The following is a 21,419-nucleotide window of genomic DNA, read 5'->3' as shown; positions in this document are numbered from 1 at the left end:
GAGCCTGAAAACCGGGGGTCAGCGTCAGTAGCTCCTATTTAAAGCGGGGACTAGGCGAGGTCAGCTGGTTGCAGGGGGCGGGGGCAGCCAGAGAAGGGAAGAGAAGCAGGTATGAGAAGGCCTGGGACGGAGCCTTGAGACCTTCCAACACCTGCAGGTCGGGGGAAGCAGAGAGTCAGCACAGGAGGCTCTGCTCTTCACGGCCCCGATCCATCCTTCACGCTGAGGCCAGGGGTGACCGTGATGTGACTCAGGGGTGCTCACGCCTCCTCCCTGCTGGCCTCCCAGGTTCTCCACTGCCCCCCAGAGAGACTCCAGCCCCTTAGACGCACACAAGTGCCCACCACGCAGACCTAACCTTCCCTTCTGGGTTCCTCTTCCTTGGCCCCTTGACCACAGCACCTTAAGATCATGGTTTGATTTCCTGGGTACACATCAATCTCTGTTATTAGCTGGAACTCACAGAAAAGGACTGTGTCATTTGCATTTTCAATGCCTGGCACATAGCAGGTGCTCAGTAACACTTGCTGAACAAGAGGGAGGAAGGAAGAAGGGTCTTAAGTATACAGTTCAATGGGTTTTACAGGCGTGTACATCCCTGTAACTCACATGTCAGTCAAAATGTGGAACATTACCCCACCCCCGAAAATTACCTCAGATCTCTTCTCAGCCAGTACTCCCCAGCCTGCGCTTCGATCCAAACACACCCCTGACTTCTCACTTCATGTGGGTCACTTGCGTGCTCCCTCTTTTTGCAGATCAGGCTGGCGAGAGGCTTACCTATTGCATTGATTTCTTCAAAGGAACCCGATTTTGGTTTCATTGGTTTTCTCTATTGCTTTTCTGTGTCATTAGTTTATCATTTCATTTTTATTATTTCCTTCTTTCTGCCTCCTGCAGGTTTAATTTGCTCTTCTTTTTGTAGTTTTGAAGGTGAAAGATAAGATTATGAATTCAAAGACCTTTTAAATTTTCTCGTATGATGATTCAGTGTGCTAAATCTTCCTGTGAGCGCCGTTACAGCTGCCTCTCTCAAATTCGAACACGCACGCTGTCACTCAGTTCAAAGTAATTTCTAATTTCCTTTTTGATTTCTTTCTTGACCGTGGGTTATTCAGAAGTGGGTTAACTTGCAAGTACTTGGGTTCTCCTGACGTATTTATGTTTTCATTCTTGTCGTGGCCAAAGGCATACTCCAAGTACTTCAAATATTTTAAACGTATTGAGACTAATTTCGTGGGCCATTACCGGGTCCGCTTTGGTGAATGTTCCCGTGGGCGTCAAGAAAACGTGTGTCGTGCTTTTGCCGGGTAGAAGCTTCCGTAAGTATCAGTTCGTTGGCACCGACTGACAGCAGCCTTGCTCGTTGCTTTCTACTTGTTTCATCGATTATTGAGAAAGTAGCACCGAGATCTCCAACTATAATTGTGCATTGGCCCATTTCTCCTTCCGTCTCCTCAGATGTTGCTTCGTGTATTCTGAGTCTCTGCTATTACATGTGCATGTACATTGAGGGTCGTTCTGTATTCTCGATGAATTCACCCCTTTGTCACCATGGAATCTCCCTCTTTACCTCAGATAACAGTTCTCCTTCTGAATTCTGCTGTCTCCATTGTCAGTACGGCCATTCCAGCTTCCTTTCAGTTAGTGTCTGTCTGGTATCTATCTTTTCCAGCCTGTGTCTTTGTATACAAAGTGAGTTGCTTGAGTACAGTATAGAGTTGGTTCTTGCTTTTTTTTTTAATCCAATGCGACAATCTCTGACGTTTAATTAGGTTTTTAGACATGCCAATTTTATTTAATTTCCATGGGTTTATGTTTGCCATCTTGCTACCAGTGTCTATTTATCTCATCTTTTCTTTGTCCCTTTTCCCTTCTTTATTAGACTTCTTTTCAGGGAATTCAATAATTTTTATAATTCCATGTTGTTTCCATTATTGGATTATTAGCTATTCCACTCTTTTTTAAGGGCTTGCTCCAGGATCAGGATTCACAGGATCTATCTGTAATTTTTCACAGTCTACCCTTGCCTAGTATCACACTCCACCTGCAGCCTAAGACGCGTACAACAAACATGACACCCCCACGTCCCCCTTCTTTCCTTTGTGTTTTTGTTGTCAGACATTTTATTGCTACATGTTTTATTAATTCTACAATAGAGTGTTTTTTACTTTTGTTCTAAACAGTCAATTGTCTTTAGAGATTTAAAAATATCATCACAGACATATTTATACTCACCCACATGTATGATTTCTTTGGCATTCATCACTTCTCTTTATTGATCCAAATTTCCTTTTGCCCTCATTTTCCTTCTGCTTGGAAATCTCATTTAAGATTTTATTTAAGGTAGATCACTGGTGATGGGTTCTCTTGGCTTTTAAGCATAAAAAATGGCTTTATTTTGCCTCCATTTTTGGAGATGTTTTCGCTGGTTATGCAAACCAAGGTTGAATTTTTAAAATCCTTTCAGCGCTTCAAGGATGTTGCTGCATCGTCTGCTGGCTTGAGTAATTTATGACAGTAGGTCGGCTGCCATTCTTTGTTTATTCTGCTGAACTGATGTGTCTTTATTTTTTTTCCTTTTCTAGTTGTTTTAAGATTTTTTTCATTCTATCACTTGCTTTTGAAAATTTGATATTGTGCTTTTTTCCCCTTACGTTTACACTGATTAGAGTTTGTTAAGATGCTCGGGTCTACGGGTTTATAGTGGAAAATTTGAGGCTGTTATTTCTTCAAGTGCTGTTTCTTTCCTCACTTGTTTTGGATGCTAGTTACAGATATTTGGACTGACCCCGCCCCGCAGCCCCACAGCCCCGTCCCGCAGCCCCGCAGCCTCCGAGGCTCTGCTCTTCTCACTTTTTTTTTTTTTTAACGTTTTCTCTCTGTGTTTCAGCTGGATTGTTTCCCGTATTATGCCTTCAACTTCTCTAGTTTTTCCTCCCGCAGTTTTCAATCTACAGTTAATCTCATTTGGTTTAGTTTTCATTTTAGACATTATATTTCGCATCTCTAAAAGTTCTATTTGGGTCTTTACTATATATTCCATTTTCTTATATGATATATTAATGTTTTTCTTTACATCTTTTAGCATATTTGTAATTGTTCAAAGTTCTTATCTGCTAATTCCCTCATCTCTCTTATTTTTTTTATCTATTGCTATTGATTTATTTTTCTCCTGGATCTGGGTCATATTTTCCTGCCTCTTTGGATGCCTGGTAATTTTTTATTGCATGACAAACATTGTGAATTCTATGATGTTGCAGGCTGGATTTTGTTGTATTCCTTTAAAGAATGTTGGATTTTGTCTTGGAATATGGTTAAGTTATTAGCAGATATGTTTGTTCCTTTAAAGGCTTGTTTTTAAGCTTAATAAAGTGGGTCCAGAGCAAAGCTCTGCTATAGAGGATGACCCTTTTCAGAGCTCTGCTCAGTGTCCTGTGTATTACAACTTTCCTCTGTTCTGGCTGGTGCAGTGGGCATCACCCTCAGCCTTGTGTGAGCTCTGGGAATTGCTCAGCCTACTTCTTTTCTGGTGATGATTTCCTCTGCCTTGTGGAGGTTTGCGCCACACAAACGCAGGTCATCAGCCACAGACAAGGGGACCCCTCTGCAGCTGTCTGGAGCTTCTCTGCATCACAAATTCTAGCTGCCTCAGTCTCCCCAACTCTGAGCTCCAATCAGCTGAATGAGACTGCAGGACTCCTTCGCATTCCCTCGCCCTGCGTTTCAGCCTGTGAACTGCCTCCAGATGGCAAGCTGGGGCATCACAGGGCTCCCCTAGCCTGTTCCTCCTCTTTCTGGGATCTGAGTCCTATCCCTCGTCTTCTCCTTCTAGTTCTTTAGGGCAGGAGGGAAGTTCCCCAAACAGCTGCTCTACTCTGAGTCTCCTTCATGTGCACTGACTCTCACCACTGCTCTCTGAAATAGATGCTCTTATTATTACACTCATTTTATAGATGAGGAAGCCAGGCATAGAGGAATTTAAGATCTCACCCGAATTCATATACCTGGTAAACGTTAGAGGCGGGATTTGAACCCAGGAAGTCTGGTTCATGAGTTTAAACACTAGACTATATTGCTTCTCAGGTAAGCACTAGAAACACAAAACTCTCTAAAACACACTCAGATATTTGAAGAAGGAGTAGAATGTAGCCCTGATTTCAAATTTAAAGAGGGTGAGTTTAAAGCCTGGCTCTAGGTAGGCGGTATTTCCATGCCTACAGGATGGCTGGGGGTGTGACTCAGTCAATGTGGACCAGACGCAGCTGGGGTGAGGTGCCCATGAATACTAAGAGACGCCACCGCTGGGGTGGCAGGAGGTGACGCATGCTTCCAATACAGAAGAGCACCCCTTGGACTGACCTTGGCAGCATGGGCATTTCAAAGAGTGATGGGTTCAATTTGCTCAAGCCAGGCTGAGAGTCAGCACTTGTGGGGACAGACGTGATTGTCTGGAAAGCAAATCAGAGAGGACACTTTGCAATTAGAGGAGCCGCTATGGAAGCAGGAGAGTCCCGGCTGCGTGGAGAGAGGCGAGCTGCTGACGCCTGCAACGGCCACCACCTCCGGAGTGGAGGCTGGTGACCGGACGGATGCCCGACTTTCTTCCTCTCATCACGTGGGCAGAACTGTCCCCATTCACCACCCTAGGACTCACTCCCTTCTCGCAGGGAGCGGGGTCTTCCCCACTCCCCACGTTTGCACCCCAGCCCCTACAAATGTCAGTCTTGGACTCTCCAGAAATGCTAAGAGTAAATGCTATTTTGCAGAGTAAAATTTTATCACCGCTTTTGACAGTAATAACTAAAGAGGCTCCCCCCTCGAGGACAATCTACCCTCTAATGATAGACTTTTTTACTCAACTTCTTATAGAATGAATTTCTCAGCTATCTTAACTCTGTGTTGGGAACTTGCTCAGTTTTTTGAAAACCCCTCAACAGTCTGCATGTTTTCCCACAACCGGCTTTATCGCGCCCTGTCTTGCTCACCAACACCTCGGCGGCGGCACACCGCGTGTTAAGAGTTCCACTCCAAGAGATGTTTTCATGCAAACCTTTGGTTTTTTCAGTGCAAATGCCTCTCTTAGTCAATCTATCCCCCTATTGCATGATGGTGTTTTGGGCTTCTTTCCATTCTTGGGGTGAAAAATGTACTTCCCATCTGTGCCAGTCGTTAATTCAATGTCTTGCAGCTCCAAACCTCGCGTCTTTCTCCTGCTTTGTAACACTGGAGCTGGCCCCGCCAGGCTCTGATTCTCGATGCCAGCTGGCCGGATGCGCATTTTGGACACCAAGAGGGCGGGAGGGACCAGGCAGGGCTGGGAGAGAAAGAAGGGCCTTTTTCTTTCTCTCCTTTGCACTATCTGGTCTTCTGTCTGCACGCTGGCCTCCCAGGGGCATTTTATAGGGGCAGCCGGCTGCCTTGACAGCTCAGTAGTGGTGTCCTTGTCACTGTCACTGCCCTGAAGGCAGTGTGTTCCTGGGACATGGGAAACTCTTGCCGGGTTCTGCGGCCAGCATGCGTGTGGGCTCTTTACCCTGAATTTCGAAGTTCCTTCCTTGTTCATGTTTCCCTTCCTGCAGTTACTGACCCTCCATGCCTTAGAGTTCTCTTGGACCCCACTTCATTGTACACAACCCCTACCTAGTCCACCAGTCTCTATATTAAAAAAATATGTGTGTGTGTGTGTGTGTGTGTGTAGTCAACAAGTCTTTGTATCAAATTTATAATCAACAAGATGACTTCCACTCTTGTCCGGACTCCGAGTGATAACCATCTAAGTATGCTTTGGTGTTTGATTTTCATTTTTGAATAAAGGACTCTATTTTGCACAAAGGACTCTCTGTTTTAGAGTTTGCACGCTAACATAAGTTTCACGTGGCAATTTAGCACAGGCTAAGGGCACAGGAGATGAAGCCAGACTGGCTCTGCCACTTCCTCGCTGCGTGTCCTTGGGCAGGTTGTCTCTTTGTGCCTCAGTGTCCTCATTTGTAAAATGGGGATTGAATAGACTTGCCAGATAAAATCCAAGGCGCCCAGTTACATTTGAATTTCAGACAAACAACAAACAATTCCTTGGTACGTGTATGCCCCGGATGTTGCCCGGGCATCCATCCTGTGTTCGCCTTTGCGAAATCCGGCAACCCTAACGCTGCGTCATAAACGGTGAGTTGAGTGGCCACGTGTGAAGGGCTTGAAACAAACGCGGCGCAGACGGTCACCGAGGAGCCGGGCTGCCGGCGTTTGCCTGCTTGCTGCGGCGCAGCAGCGCCCTCTTGCGGGGGTGCTCCGCGGTCGGTTGTGCCGATCTTGCTGCGTTCGCTGCTGCCTCCAGCTGCGTGGCCCGCAGCCCCCGCCTTCCGCCCGTCAAAGCAGCGTGGCCAGGCAGTCTGTTTGGGAGGAGTGGCCACTGATTAGATGAACATGCATGGGGCCGAGGAAGCCCGGTCGTGGACCGGGCACCCACCCGTGAGGCGGCCCGCGAGAAGCCCGCTGTCCGGCGGAGCAGCAGGAGTGAGTTGAGCCCATCGGGATGTAGGATGGAGAACGCGGAGGAGGGGGGATCTGTGAGGAGCAAAGCGAAGGGGAGCAGATACGCAGAGCTGAGAAAACTTGCCGTGAGAGAGACGCTGGAGCAGAGAGAAGGGGGGCAGGTGTCTTACACCTGCTGAAGTCCTGGTATTTCTCCAGTTCCGGTTCTCATATATGATTTCCCCCTTTCTTCCCTTGAGACGCAGAAACACCTGCTCCTCGCAAGTAAGACACACAGTCCCCCCCAAACAACTTCCCCCAACACACTCAATCGACAGCGCCTACCTGTCTCCGGGGCGCTGTCGGGGAGGGCGGGGATAAAGGCTGAGAAGCAGCGTCTCCTTCCCCGAGGACCAGGGAGCCTGGGGGGCAGAGTCCCGGGAGGGCGGCCCCCGCCTCCCAGATGCCAGGCCGAGGCGTGCGCGCGGCGCGGTCAGCGAGCACACCTGGTGGGAGTGGCACGTGCATCTGCCGGTAGAGTCCATCTTTTCTGGAAAACAGAACGCATTCTCGCGCTAGCAGAACACCAGACGTGACGCATGCTTCTCTCACTTCCAGGCACTGAACTGCCCCTCACACTTGGTGTCAGGTGAGTGTCCTGGAGACCACAATGTTGGAACCGTAGAAGGCACACAGAAAGCCAGAGGCCCCGGGCAGCAGGAGAAGCAAGGCACTGTACAGCGGGAGGCAACGCGAGTGCACACGTCGCAGCTTGAAGGGCAGGTGAGTGTAATCACATAAATTACAGGCAAGTGTGTGTATCTGTACGGGGGCACACTCATCCAAACGCGTACAGCAAAGACAGGCTGGTGCTGAGTGGATGAGCTACAGCTCTCACGCTTCGGAGACCACCAGACCGCCCCCTCCCAGGAATCATATAATCACACTTACCACGATCTTTAAATATTTTGAACTGATGCATAACATAATTCTCTTTTTTACTGCAAAATATTTGCATGTTTTTTAAATTGAAATAGAGTTGATTTACAACATTGTGTTAATATCTGGTGTACGGCTTAGTGGTTCAGTTATACACACATACATTCTTGTTCATATTCTTTTTCATTACAGGTCACTACAAGCTATTGACTGTAGTTCCCCGTGCTCTGCAGCAGGACCTTGTTGTTTATCTATTCTGTCCATAGTAGTGTGTATCTGATAATCCCAAACTCCTAATTTATCCCTCCCTTCTTTCCCCTTGGGTAACCATAAGCTTGTTTTCTTTTTTTAATATATATTTTATTTACTTATTTATTATTGTATTATTTAACTATGTTTACTTTGGCAGGGGGCAGGGAGGTAATGAGGTTTATTTTTTAATGGAGGGACTGGGGATTGAACCCAGGACCTTGTGCATGCTAAGCATGGGCTCCACCACCTAGCTATACCCTCCCCTCATAAGTTTGTTTTCTATATCCATGAGTCTGCTCCTGTTTTGTAAATAAGTTCATTTGTGTCATTTTTTTAGATTCCACGTACAAGTGGTATCATAGGATATTTGTCTCTGCATGCCTGACATAATTCTGAACCAGAGGCTGAGGTTACAGGAAAGAGGATGAAGAAGGCTGGGAGAGGGGGTGACACTTGATAGTGTCAAGGCTCCAGGAGGTACAGACACACTAGACCACTGTCAGCAGGTGAGACATCCAACAGGGAGACCCCCCTGGGAGGTGGTGAGCAGTTCAGGGCTCAGGGGCCTCCACCCCAGGGCGCCCTCTGGTGGAACTCAGTGTGGTTGACAGCGTGGACCGGGGCACTGTCAGAGCAGAAGCTGCTCCTCTTGTCTGAGAACTCGGTGCCCCTCCCTTCCCCAGCCTCCAGCTCCTTGCAAATTCGCAGGACTACACCCCTGACTCCCTGACCCAAGAGAGTCAGGGCAGGTACAAGAACCGCAAAGAAAGATATTTCCACCTAGTTGCAGTTTTTTCTCTCCAGACAGGTGCCCCTGCCTTTCCGATCCAGTGGCAACGAAACTTGGCAGGGATTCAGGCAGTGAGCAGCGCGACTCGTCACAGACCTGCACTGAGCCCGGGAGGCGAAGGCACCCACTGCATTAGCGCTCAGGCACCTAATCATTCCAGGCTGCGTCCTAACACACCCGTAATAACCCGGCTGGCGGTCACAGCAGCCCTGGGGGGCCGGTGCCGATTGTCCGATGGGCCCGCAGCACAGAGCGGCCACGCAGCCTGTGACTGCTTGGCTGGATGGGACCCCAGGCTGTCTGGTTTCAGAGTCCGCGGTGCTGATCAGCACCCTGTGCTGCTCTGGGTACAGATGTAACGGCCTCACCCTCCAAGGAGTGCATGTTCAGTGGGTGTGTTCCCAGAGCTGACATCCTTTCAGAACCGGGGCCCCAAGTTCCAGCCCCTCCTGCCCTGTCATCGCTTCAGCATAGAGGATGATAGTGTTGGGAAACCAAGCGTCACCAAAAATAAACCCGTGTTCCCCCTTCAGCCCCCACCTTAGAGCCGGTCAGTCCCTGCCCTAGAGGGTCGCTGCACAGTCTTCTCCGGCGATGTAGTAACAAACCTTCAGTGGACAATTGCTTTAGGCCGACTTATTCGAGCTGAGAAACGATACCTCCCTGGTGAATTACACTGTCACCGCAGGGAGGGCGTTTATAACTCTCTCTAAAAGGAGTCTCCTAAGCCATCATACGTGGTCACAAAGCACAAAACTCTGGGAGACCTCAGCGCCCGAGGCCCAAGGCAGCCCGCGCTGGGGGTGCCTGTGTTTGCCATTTCTGATGTAGCACCTAAATACGGTCAATTCCAGATTATTCCAGAAAGTTCCAAACAGCAACACCTGAATTTTCCACCTGCTGGTAGCTATTTATGTAGAATTTACATTGTGGTCACAACTATGTTTGCAGTATTTACATTATATTGGGTATAGCAAGTACTCTAGAGATGATCTGATGTATACAGGAGGGTTCCGTAGGCTATAGGTAAATGCCTCTCTGTCTTACACAAGAGACTCGAGCCTCTGGGGATTTCGGGATGGGGGTGGTGTCCTGGAACCCATCTGCTAGGAGCGACTGTGTGCATGAGGTCCACATGTCAATAAACTTCTGCTTTCCTTTTGCTAATCTGTCATTACAGGGGTCTCCGCCAGGAACGCCGAAGGGAGACGGGAAATTATTTTTCCTCCTCTGCATCAACCACTAAGCTTCCTTGTCTTTTGATACCCTTTCCTCCCGGTTGTTCAAGTCTTCCGCTGACATCGGGTTGGGCGAGGTATCCAGAAGGCAGCTCACCCGCCGGCCCCCTGTCTGGCGGCGTGCGCAGGGCTGGCTCTCTGCTGTTCTCCAAGAACTCGACGGAAGCAAACTGGGCTTTGCTACCTACACACAGTGTTTTTTAAATGTTGACCTTGTAATACGTGTATTTTTTTAAATGGAGGCTGTCATGCCAAGATCAGGCACATACAGCCGCATCACATCCAAGTCACACGAAAAGACAGATCACCGGCCCGTGTGGGGTGATCCCGACGCCTGTGTGGGTCTCCGCCAGCTCGGACACCGGCAGGTGACCCAGGAGTCGGCCCTTCCGGTCCTCGCGGTGACAATTACAACTGCACGAAGCCGAGTCTCTTGTTGTGCCCACGGGGACGCTGAAGCCCGGGGCTCGGTGACTTCAGAGTGACTCGGAGCAGCCCCGCGGGGAGCGCGTGCGCCCGTCAGGAGCCGGACAGGTGGGAGGGGGTCCCAGGATCGGAGACCGCTTCTGTGTTCCGTGCCTGGGGAGGCACGGTTCGGAGAGTAACCATCTCCGTAGCTATGGACGCAGAGGCACCCCGCAATTTGCTGGATGACGTAAAATCCCACAGGAGAGAAGGAAGGAAACGGGGGCTACGTGGCAGCGCGGGGAAAGGCGGTTCGCCAAGGCCTTTCCGACGGGCCGGGCTCCGGAGCACGCGAAGCGCTTACTGCCGGAAACGGGCCCGCTTTTCCCGGCAGTTCATACAAATGGGATGGACCCCCCCCCCCCCCCAGCGGACTCGGCTGGGCTGTCGCACCTCGCGGCCGAGGAGGAGGCCGGGCCGATTCCCGAGGGCCCTCGCACTCCGTTCTCTGAAGTTTCCAGCCGGGAGCTCGGCTCCCGCGTCCGCGGTGCCGGCTCTGGGGGGAGATGGCGCCACCTGGTGCTTGTCGCCCTCAACCGCACCTCCCGCCCAGACGCCTCCCTAGCTCGGACCCCCAGCGGCAGTCCCTGCCCCCTAGCCAGGCAGAGTCGCCCGAGGCAGCGAAGCCTTTCAGAAAACGGAATCAGCACGGAACTGTTTGCTGAATTAGAATGTTCTTTTGAGAAAATTATGAGAGGAGTCAGTGCAGCGCCGAGAGGTGAGGAGAGGTGAGGACGCTGAGTTCCCGTCCCCCTCCGTGCGCGGACCACGCGGGGTGCTGCAGGGAACACGCAGGGCGCCTGCGCACGAGCCCTTCGCCGGGCAGGCACGGCCCGCGGGGTGGGAGAGGCGGGGACGGGTGGCAGACCCACCGTCACGCTGAGTTTCCAGCCCCGCCTGGGGGGAGATGGCGCTGGCCGTTCGGGAGTGTCCAGGCCGGCTGGAGTACTTCCTGCAGGGCAGGTCAAAGAAGGCATTTAAACTAGCAAAATGGCAAACAACGAGGCCCTGCTGTGCAGCACAGGGAGCTAGATCCAGCAACCTGTAATAATCTACAATGGGAAAGAGTCTGAAAAAGAATGTGTGTGTGTGTGTGTGTGAACATAACTGAATCACTCCACTGTACACCCGAAACCAACACAACGTCGTAAGTCAACTCTACTTGCGTAAAAAAGTCAGGGATTGCCTAGAACAAACAAGCAAAAACAAACCAGCAAAATGACTGACAGAGACGATCTTTCAATCTCTTCCTGAAGTTGCAGTTTTAAATTGTACCCATAAAGTGGTTGATCAGGGTATAGGAGGTCTGTACCAGTTAAAACGAAGAACGGAATTTAAAAAGTGTCATCTATGTGTAATCAACAAATTCTCTGATGGGACACTGTGACTGTTCCACATCCCTACTGAGCACAAGCAAGAATAAAGTGGTTCTAAGATACAGAAAATAAAGATAAATTTCTTCTTACGCCTGACTTTGAGTTCCTTGGAGGCAGGGTTCTGGACGCTGCGTCCTGCCCGGCGCAGAGCCTGGCGTGTAGCAGATATAGATGCTCAGCTAATGTTTTGTTGGATGAGTGACTACATTCACTTACAGTTTCCCTGGAGGCAGAAAACTAGACAAATAAACTGTTATTGAACAGGCTGAGAAGGAAACGCCGAGCAGCCCTGACGCTGAGGAGCTGGCCGGGCGCGCGGTCAGGTCATCCTCCCTCTCCCTGGATGGAAACGCCCTCGGCGAACACAGCCCAGGAGAGCGTCCCAGGAGACTGTGACGACACAGGCAGCACAAGGCCACGCCATAGTTTTGTCTAAGCACAGAGGAAAATAAGGTCAGTGTGCCACCCGCTGGGCACCGACAGCCCCCGTCTCAGCCAGAATGAGTGTTTGCCGCTTCTTTACAAAGGACAGCCTATCCTCGGGCCAGCCTTCCCTCCCTACAGAGAAGACCCACCGAGATACCTGCTTCCTGACAGCCTCCAGTATGGGGCCCACCCCCTTCCGGAGATGCTCCCCAAGTCCCTAAGAAGGCCTCTCTGAGCCCCTCCTCCTGGGATGCCCCCAGCCCCTGGCCGGCCCACTCCCCGTGCACCCGACCCGCTTAGCCCCAGGGCTGCTCCTGGGCGCTTGGCCGAAGGGCGCGGGCCAAGTGAGCAAAGAGGGAAAAGCGCCCTTAACCCCAGGGCCGCGCGGGCCCGGTGAGAGCCCCAGACCCGTGAGAGCTGCGTGGCTGCAGAGCGCCTCCTGAGAGAGGAGGGTCTTGGCTGTTGACACCTGACCGCGTTTCCCTGCACTATCCTAAGCCCTTCTCAGGCGTTATTTCGTCACGCATCGTAGGCACTGTCACTGGCCCTGTTTGTGGATGAGGAGCTGAGGCACAGAGAAGTTACCTCCCCAAGGTCAGACAGCTGGTAAGGGGTGGAGCCAGGGTTCAGCTCCACCATCTGACCCCAGAGCCCCAGCTTCAGACAACTAGGACTCTGAAGGGAGAAGGGAGGTACGGGAGCAAGGCATGCGGAAAGGCCCGGGGGCCCTGCTCCTGACCCCGTGCCCCCCCCCACCCCGCCCTGACCCCACCCGACCCCGTGCTCCCCCGGCCCTGGCCTGACTCCCACAAGGCCGACCCCTGGGGCCAGGTGCAGACAAGAAGGGCAACACATCCTGGTTCTTTAAGTGGATTTGATTCTGTCCCCTTCATTGTGATGATAAAAAGCGCTCAGTCTGCCCCCAGCCCACACCTTGTTTCTGACCCACCGCAAGCCTGGGGGCGTAGTTGGGTGTGGCCGAATCACCTCATTTACACAGGCCCATCTTCCAGGCCTCTGCATCCAAACATCCTTTTACAGGTCCCTTAGGGAAGCCGTCTCTGATTCCCTAGGAAAGGTGAGAGCCCCTTGTCACAGGCGCCCAAGTGGCCTCAGCTTCCCGTCTGGTAAAGCCTGTCACTCCTGTGATGGTTCAGGATGCTTCCATCCTGCCGTTCCACCCCAGGAACCTGGGGTTGTGAACTTGAAGGGGACCGGGCCCCGTGGCAGGAGAGATCCGGGGAGAGCCGGGTCAATCCCTTTTGCTTCTTCTCCCTAACTCCTGCCTCTCCATCCTTGGTCCGTTCAGGCGTTGCCCAGAGAAATCCGGCCACCAGCTCGCTCAGGTCTTTTTTCTTAACAAGAGCCTGGTCAGTTGTTCAAAAAAGTCACCTTCCAAGGGGGAGGGTATAGTTCAGAGGCAGAGCACATGCTTAGCATGCACGAGGTCCTGGGTTCAATCCCCAGTACCTCCTCTAAAAATAAATAAATAAATCTAATTACCGCCCCCCACAAAATAAAATAAATACATTAAAAAAAAAATCGCCTTCTGACAAGCAAACCTTCCCCCTCTGGTAAGTCATCCAAGGTCACATGGAGTCAAGCAGCAAACCCAGAAATAGAACTCAGATCAGCGCTCCCAAGACGGCGCCAGATCTTTTCCTTAACGAATAAAGAGGAGGAACTCGGCTCAAACACCGACTCTCTAAGAATGTTAATCAAATGTGGACTGATCAGGCCTGCAGCATCCACGTGCTCCCCAGGGAGACTTTAAAGCTAATGAGCCCTTCAGGAAAGGTATGAAAAAGGAACAGGAAGATACCAGAAGCACAACCTGGATTTACGGTTAAGATGGTAAAGATGGCCTGAATTCAGGTCTAGATTGTGTCTGCCCCCCTCCCACGCCCTGAGCTGACTGCCCACAGTGGGGTCAGCCTAAGCCTGGGTCAGGATCAGCTCGTGTGCAGCCTCTCCGTGGCAGAGGGTCCAGCAAAGCTAAAAAGCAGCAGGGAACACAGATGCCTTTGGCATAACCCTGTTTCCCATTCTCGAGGGAAGCCACTTAAAAATAAGTAAAACCAACGCTGATTTCTTAGATACACAGCCGCACAGTGAGAAGGTTCGAATAAGAGCCCAGTTCACAGCCCGCGGGGCCAAGGAGTGAGCGCCAGGCCGTTAGAGCTGAGAGCATTGCAGCGTCTTCCAGCAGGAGGCTGGCGTCAGTCACAGCAGGGAGGCACCGCCAGGTGCTGGGAACACGCAGCACACCTTCCGACCCGGGATGCTCCGGCATGGCGCAGCCCGCGAGGGGCGAGGGGCTGCAAACAGCTCCCACACCTGCCTCAGCCCGGGGTCTCGGAAACCTCCCTCTGCGCCAAAGTGAAGGTGAGGGAGGAGCTGTGGGCGCCTCTCCTGGGCGCACCACTCACCCTGCCCACGCTGTGACCCGACAGCCGTGTACCTCCGAGTCTCTCAAAACGGCCCTTTCTTCCGCCAGCGGTGCCCAAGGAACACGATCGAATTATTCACAGGAAGTGAGGGAGGGAGGCGTGTTTCACCAAACCTGTTCCTGCATTTAGTGCAGGGGGAGGGTGATGCTCAGCAAAATCACTTCGCCGAGTTTTTGATCAAAAATAATTTTTGACAAGGATTTGTTTTCCTCTTCCTGGCTGTTTTTCATTACATTTTTCTCTTGACTAGTCCAGAATGTATAACTTCATCTGCAAATGGATCGCTTTACGCCAGATTAAATGATTTCTGACAAATAAGTAAAGCACCCTTACCTGGGGCCGGGGAGGTGGTCTGGGACGGAACCACAACCAGGAGTGCTCACCGCAAGGTCATTTCTGGCGCAGTTCCTGCAACCTGGGAGGTGACCTCAGATACCCGGACGGCTTAGGCACACTTCTGTAAGGTTGTCACCTTTCTACATCATCAAGCAAAGTGCAGCTGACTTTTCATCATAATGAGCCTTAGAAATAGTCCAGCATTTAGACAGACTGAAACATGGCTGTAGCAAACGGAAGACTCGGCTAGTGTGCACGGGTAGGCCTTGCTCATTCTGTTTGCATTTCTCCCAGCGCTACAATTAAGATGTTTGGCCAGAAGAAGCTTAAAGCTTAAGCGACATGCCTACCTTCCTCCAAAAGGAACTACTGCACACACCGGGAGGGGCTGAGGCTGCAGACCTCGGGTGAAGGCAGACGCCCCTCGAACTGCTCCTCTCCGAGCCGGGAGCCGCCGGGAGCAAAGGCAGCTGGTCTCGGGCTCTGCGGGAATTTTCAGAGGCGCGGAGGAAACGATTTTCCCCACGGGCGGTTTGATCAGCTGTGGCCCGTGATTCACTCGGAGACCCAGAGACCGCCCCCGCCTACAAGTCGGTTCCGTGAGAGTTACAGGCTGCAGACTCCCAGAGTCCATGCAGTTTGAGCAGAAAACTTAGGTTTAAATCATGCAGGGTGGGAACACAGACGTCGCAGACATAAATACACGGGGTAGAGACAACCAGACCTGCCACTGCGTGGGAAACAGCACTTTCCTACGTCAAAAACGGCTCCCACGACTTGACCACCCTCACTGGAACAGTCCAGAAATGAAAGCGGCACTAATGCAAAACCTTCCTGTTAGCAAGTAAAAGATTTAGGAGACTGTTTCTTATAAACACTTTCTTTTTTTACCCCAAGGCTGCTATTACCAAAGCGAGAAAGCAAAGCCACGATCAGCTGTTTTTCCTGCAGAATCTGAAAATCATTTATTCGAGGATCTGGAATAGTCTCTCCAGCCCCCCTTCCACACCCCACGTGATGACCAGAGGAAAACACGGCAAACGGTTGGTTCCAGTCTCGGGACATCCTGACAATACGATCCTCAGCTCAATCTACTGACCAAAAACAAGAGCTCTAACATCCATTAACTCTATGCTGTTGTTTTAAAAGTCGATCAACATCCGCTCTTTCTTTTTCAAGGGGAGCTGGAGAACGCTCTCAGGAATAGCGCTACATTCTCTCTTACAAGGTCCGCGTGAGCAGGGGGGCCAACAGTGAGGGTCAGCGTTCACGCAGGGTGCCTCGCAAGTTTCAACCTCCTGCTCTTAGCCTCCTGGGGTAGGACCTGCTTGTGTCTAACAGAGTAACAACCCCTGAAAGCTACAAAGTTATCCCATTCGAGTGATGGGAGAGGCAAACAAGTTAAATTGGAAAAAAAAGATAGCCATATTTAAGGCGGGGCTATTTTAACATTTTTTGGTATGCAAATAACAAATAAGTAGAAGAAAAAGATTTTCAAGGTCTGAAATCCTAATGTCTCTAACAGGATTTTTGTGAGCGAGCTGGGAGTGGCTGTGTGCTGTGTCTCACGAGGCAGCCTGGTGACTTTCCCGCCATCGTTTCCACTATGGCATCCTGGTGCCTCCAAAACGTGCCCTTCATCTAAACCGGCTGTCTGTCTGCACATCAGAGTCAGGAAGTCTTTGTTGTTAACTTGGAATGCCTTCCCTGTGTGCCGTGTGCCACTTAGTTTCCACGGCACAATCACGTGTATCGTGGGCTCTGCGGAGAACCTGGGGATCTGGGGCAGTTGAAGAACTACCTAATCTTGCTCCATGCTCCGTATTTGTATCATTTCTAGACGCCTGCCCAGTTCACATGCTGGAGCTGAGCCTCAGAAACGTGGGTTTTTCTTGAGAAGTTAAGTTACCCTCACTACCTTCCAGCCAAAACTAGGAGAGGATAATGGAGCGAGAATTTAGTATTAAACTGAGTTAGAAAAGGTTTTCCAAAAAAGACAGTGTTCTTTTCTTCTTTTTTTTTTAGGTAGAATCATAGAAAATCTAGGTTGGAAAAGCTCTTAAAAATCCTGTGGCCAATTCCTCCACTGACACCTGGACTCCTGTGTAACATCTCTGCCAAGTTGTTGTCCAGCCTCTGCTGGAATACTTTCAGGGGCAGGAAGCTGTTCTGACATTACTTATTCCTCCTTAAAATAGAACAGCAACACAGACAGAACGGGGAAACAAACTTCCACTAAGCACGATTTATGAATTGTACCTAACTTTTCAAGAGTTAGCAGATTGTCAATTGCTACTCAAAAGAATAAACAGGATTTGTTCCAAGCATCCCATGCTTGCTGCAGTGATTCAAAGTGGGGAGATGGTGGGGAGGGTGTAGCTCAGTGGCAGAGTGTGTGCTTAGCATGCACAAGGTCCTGGGTTCAGTCCTCAGTCCCTTCATTAAAAATAAAATCATCAAGTGAGATAAAATGTAGAAGTGTGAATTTTACAACTCATTGCTGAATAGCTATGGGGGGGAGCAGATTACAATGTCTGACAATCATTGTAGGGACCTGAAACAAAGGGAAAATAAATGTTTTAAATAATAAATAAAAGTTTCACTTGGAGGTTGCAGTAAACACTCGTGCAGTCAGTCTTAGGCGAGAATTCAGGAGCTCTGGTGGGTGACGTGCAGGCTGATTCCGGGCTGTTGCGGGTGTCAGTGAGGCTGGGAGACAGGAGTGCATGGTGAGAGCGAGGCAGTCTGATGCCCGCCCGCCCGCCATCCGAGGCAGCCGGAGCAGGGCACCCGGTCTCGGCTTCATCCTTCTGCCTTGTCTGGCAGCCCTGCAAACCAGGCTCTCGTTGCTGACTTCTTCAGGAGTCAGGCTGCTCTGAGGTTTTAAACGCCCCCTTCAGAAGACCAACAAAGCCACGTGCTGATGGGTGGACAGCAGTTTCAGAATTCAATTTACAAAGGGCCGGTTCCTCTGAAGGGGAGCGTTCATGTCTGTATTTTTAGTTTTTGGACACGTATAGGAATAAGTCTATCTGGACTGAAAACACTGACCCTGAAAAGACACCCGTAAACTTCCAAGACTCAGAGTGACTCGGCTGGTTCAGTTTCGAGGGCTGTCTTCCCCGTCGGTGTCCGTCGCTAACAAACACAAGGAACAAACACGACTCGTAATGGACAAAACCAGAAAGACAAAAAACCAGCCACGGCGTCAGCGTGTCTTTTTATAGGGAGGCCACTTTTTTCTTTCTTATCTGCTTCAGAAGCATCAGCTAATTAACATTTTAGTAGCTGGAGATCAAATCCCCCTGCGGAAAAAGAACGGAATGTCCGTGACCACTGAAACGTGGAAGTGAGATCAATGGAAGTCTATTAAGTACTCAGGGTAGATCTGGTTGGCGTCAAACACCACGAAGATCCTTGGGTTCCAGGTGTCGTCCACACAGCTGTCGTACAAGTTCACGTAGCTCCCGTCTTTGGAAGGGGGGCGCATGTACTTGGAGTCCCCGTTGATGTAGTCTCCGATGAGCACACGCGCCAGGAACATGGATTTGTAGGTTCGACACAGGTGCCGCTGCTGCAGGCTGACGCCGTGAATCTGGAACGTGTTTCCGTGCTTTATGTCATCTTTGCAGAAGCGACTGGAGTAAGCAGCATCTCTGGCAAAGTACGTTCCTTAAAAAGAAAGGGCCCCGAAGAGCCAGGATTACTCCGAGGGGGACAGGTGCGACACAAGCACGAACGCCGTGATTGTCGGGGGACAGACACATGGAAGGGTGTAACGGAAGCAGATGCGGGGTCTCCTCGCCTGCAGGCTTTAACAAAACGAATAGAAATCTATCTGTTATGGCCTGCCGGGACGCAGCCTGCCCCTGGGACGGTTACTACAGACCAGTCCCCACCACCGACACCATCCCCCGTCCCCACCAAAAGGTAGCTCCCAGACTTGTGTTTCAAAAAAAAGGCTTAAAAAGAAATCCAGTAAGTAAGACAGCTGTGGACACTTTCCGTGATTAAAAGTGGCAGGTTCCGCGTTGTGACTGCTTGGACCGCGCTCCCACTGCTGTTTCCTTCCACCCCTTTCTCACCCCGCCACCCACCCCTCCAAACAGCCACACCAAACGCTGGAGGGCACGGTGAAAACGTGGGTCTGCAGAGATGATTTCAAACCCCAGAAACCACATTTCTATGATGCAGGGTAACAGTTCAATAATGTTTCTGGAGATAACAGAGCCCCATGTGCAGAAGATTTCGGAAGAGAGTGCAATGTTATTCACGTCTGAACGTCCCTAAAGAACGCGCGCTTCCTGGCTCTCTGCCTAAAGACGAAAACCTGACAAAGGACCGATTCTTCTGAAATGGCAGACCCAGGAGACAGACCTCATCAAGGGAATACTCACCCTAAAAAATTCTGGAAGTGAACTGCAAAGCCTCATATTACCCAAATCCGATGGGAATTATGTAACACCTTTCTGACCCTCTTACGGGTAACTAAGTGGGATGGTCTTTGCAGGAGTTATTTTTGAAAGTAATTCACTTTTTAAAAAATGCTGCACCTCCTGATCTGGAGTGGCAGCCAGTTCTCTTGCTGGAGGTAAGGTCCACAGTCAGGACCAGACAGTTAACTGTCCACCCTCACCTTTCCCCTCCTCTCTCTCCTTCATTGGCTTGAGTCTGGAGAAGTCGGACTTTCACAAAGTCAGGGAAAAGCAGAGGATTTCCCCCATTATCCCTTCCTGTTCTTTTATGTCCTTACCTGTCATTTTTCTAAACATCAACACAAAACAAACAAAACTGCCAGCCCCGAGGCCTGCGCACAACGCACGCAGTGATTAGTTTACTTTACAGCGCTCTGTATTTTCGACATAAAGCAGTTGGTGCACAGGCTTCTCCGTGGAAGGGACTTATCCATGGAAGTTAAACGTAATGCAGAAGTCAGCTTCCACGGGCACGCCGCCGCCCGTCAGGGGGCCCGGGACTTGGGGAGGCGCCTCGTGGGCAGAGCTGCACCAAGTCCTCCTTCCACCTGGCACCTGCGGGGAGTGGCTCCAGGAGCTCCAGGGCTGCGCGGGGACCCGGCCGGCAACTTGGAACTTAACGACTCTCAAACCCCTGGGTCACCATCAGCTCTCTCAGGAGAGGAGATTCTCTCCGAGCACCCAAACTGGACCCAGGATTCTGGGAATTATTACCTTTTCCAAAGAGAGCACCGTGAATACCGTTTATCCTCCAGTCAAAGTTATGAATGCAAATCGCTTCCACAAACTCGCTGCTGGTGCCGTGAAACAGCATTTGCTCGTTAATCTGAGGCACGCCTCTTTTTTTCTTGAGCTGAGCCTTCTTCCTGAAAACACAACACACAGACACAAAACACACAGAAATAACACTGTTACGGGGCACTATTAGTTCTTCAAGGAGCACCGCCCAGTAGGAAACAGAACACAGCTCTTTAACCTAAATCCTAAGTGGGCAAATAGCTCTGGAAAAGAAATAATCTCAAATGCTCCTGGACACGTAAATCATCTCAGCAAAAATTATTAGTTAACATTGACACTTAAGGTTGAAAATTACACCCAAAACTACCGCTATCGCAGACGATGCTCGGTCGTAGTAAAGGTGGCTGACTGCCTAAGCCAGCCAAGGTTTACAGACGTCTAAAAATGACACCACAAACCACAAATCATGCCTAGTGCCCAGGGCCTTTCAACAGTGAATTCTCTGAGCAGGGACCACGCCCTGCGTCTTGAATTTTGAGTCTCAGGGCTGGAAGGGGCATTAAGCCATCCAGTTCAACCTTCTTCCCAACAGACAAATCTCTTCCAGCACATAAAAGATATTCAATGCAGGATTTAGTGTAATGGTAAAAAAACAAATCAGCTGAAAACAGCCTAAAATGCATCGAAAAAAGAACAATTATATATTTTTACATGAAAGTTACAGTGATGAACTAGCTCTACAGGTATTAACATAGATAACTCCTGAAAAATAATGTCAAACGTAAAAAGAACGTTGCAGAAAGAGACACAGAGCTCAGGATAATAACGTTACTGTAGAGGTGTACGCACGTGGTAAAAGAAATACAAAAAGCTCATGACAAGAAGGCCTCACACCAGCCTCGGCAGGAAAGGAGGATGGCGGGGGCGGGGGGAGGGGAACACCCACCTGTAACTGTAATGCTCTGTATCTAAAAAGGCCCGGATACAAAGATGAAGAAACTGCCACAAATGTTAAAATGTCGAATCTGATGGGTAGGTACCTGGATGTCCGTAAACCATCTGCTGCATTTTCATTTTTAACTATCTCATAAAAAAGACACTTGAGAAAGCAAAAGGCACCCGCTCCCCCGCCACCTCTGCAAATGACAGCTCTCCAGCGCCGGCTTCAGCGTGTCTGTGTCAGGCTCCGCGGGACAGCAAGCCCACCTGTGATCGGGGTGACTCGGAGTCAGCCACCCGACCCGGACACGGAAGCCACGTCCGCCCTCCTGTACTTCTCCCGGGAGGTCTTAGTTGTCCTCTCCTGCACACTGGACAATTCAATGCCCCCACACAAAACAACTCTGCAAATGCCCAGGGATCACTGTGAGTACCAGTGTGGGCTTTCTTCTCCAGGTGACAGACACCATCCCTCAGCTGTCCTTCACACAGCGCAGCTCCCAGGCCTTTCTCCACCCCGGGCG

General features: G+C 50.4%; 1 protein-coding gene and 1 long non-coding RNA gene across 6 annotated transcripts in view; one reads left to right on the top strand and one right to left on the bottom strand.

Annotated features, from left to right (window-relative positions):
• The first annotated feature begins 6,248 nt into the window (after positions 1-6,248).
• Positions 6,249-9,899, top strand: LOC140691271 (uncharacterized). Of its 3 annotated transcripts, XR_012066845.1 has the most exons (5): positions 6,249-6,513; positions 7,090-7,279; positions 8,000-8,168; positions 8,467-8,845; positions 9,633-9,899. It is a non-coding gene; the product is annotated as an uncharacterized lncRNA (long non-coding RNA). The 3 variants fall into 3 exon arrangements; XR_012066846.1 differs by having other exon boundaries at positions 7,090-7,254; positions 8,467-9,899; XR_012066844.1 differs by having other exon boundaries at positions 8,467-9,899.
• An 8,045-nt stretch (positions 9,900-17,944) lies between these two features.
• Positions 17,945-21,419, bottom strand: part of PARP11 (poly(ADP-ribose) polymerase family member 11) — a 30,037-nt gene continuing 26,562 nt past the window's right edge. For all 3 annotated transcript variants that reach the window (XM_006210836.4, XM_072954277.1, XM_072954276.1), the window contains 2 exons: positions 19,933-20,084; positions 17,945-18,415 (listed from right to left, as the gene is read on the bottom strand). In XM_006210836.4, coding sequence (XP_006210898.1) covers positions 18,099-18,415; positions 19,933-20,084 — 469 coding nt within the window. In that variant the 3' untranslated portion in view covers positions 17,945-18,098. The remainder of the gene's footprint in view (positions 18,416-19,932; positions 20,085-21,419) is intronic.

This window comes from Vicugna pacos, chromosome 34, assembly GCF_048564905.1.
Source record: "Vicugna pacos chromosome 34, VicPac4, whole genome shotgun sequence".
Lineage (NCBI taxonomy): Eukaryota > Metazoa > Chordata > Mammalia > Artiodactyla > Camelidae > Vicugna > Vicugna pacos.
Note: the sequence above shows the minus strand (reverse complement) of the source record. Positions and strands in the feature narration are given on the sequence as shown.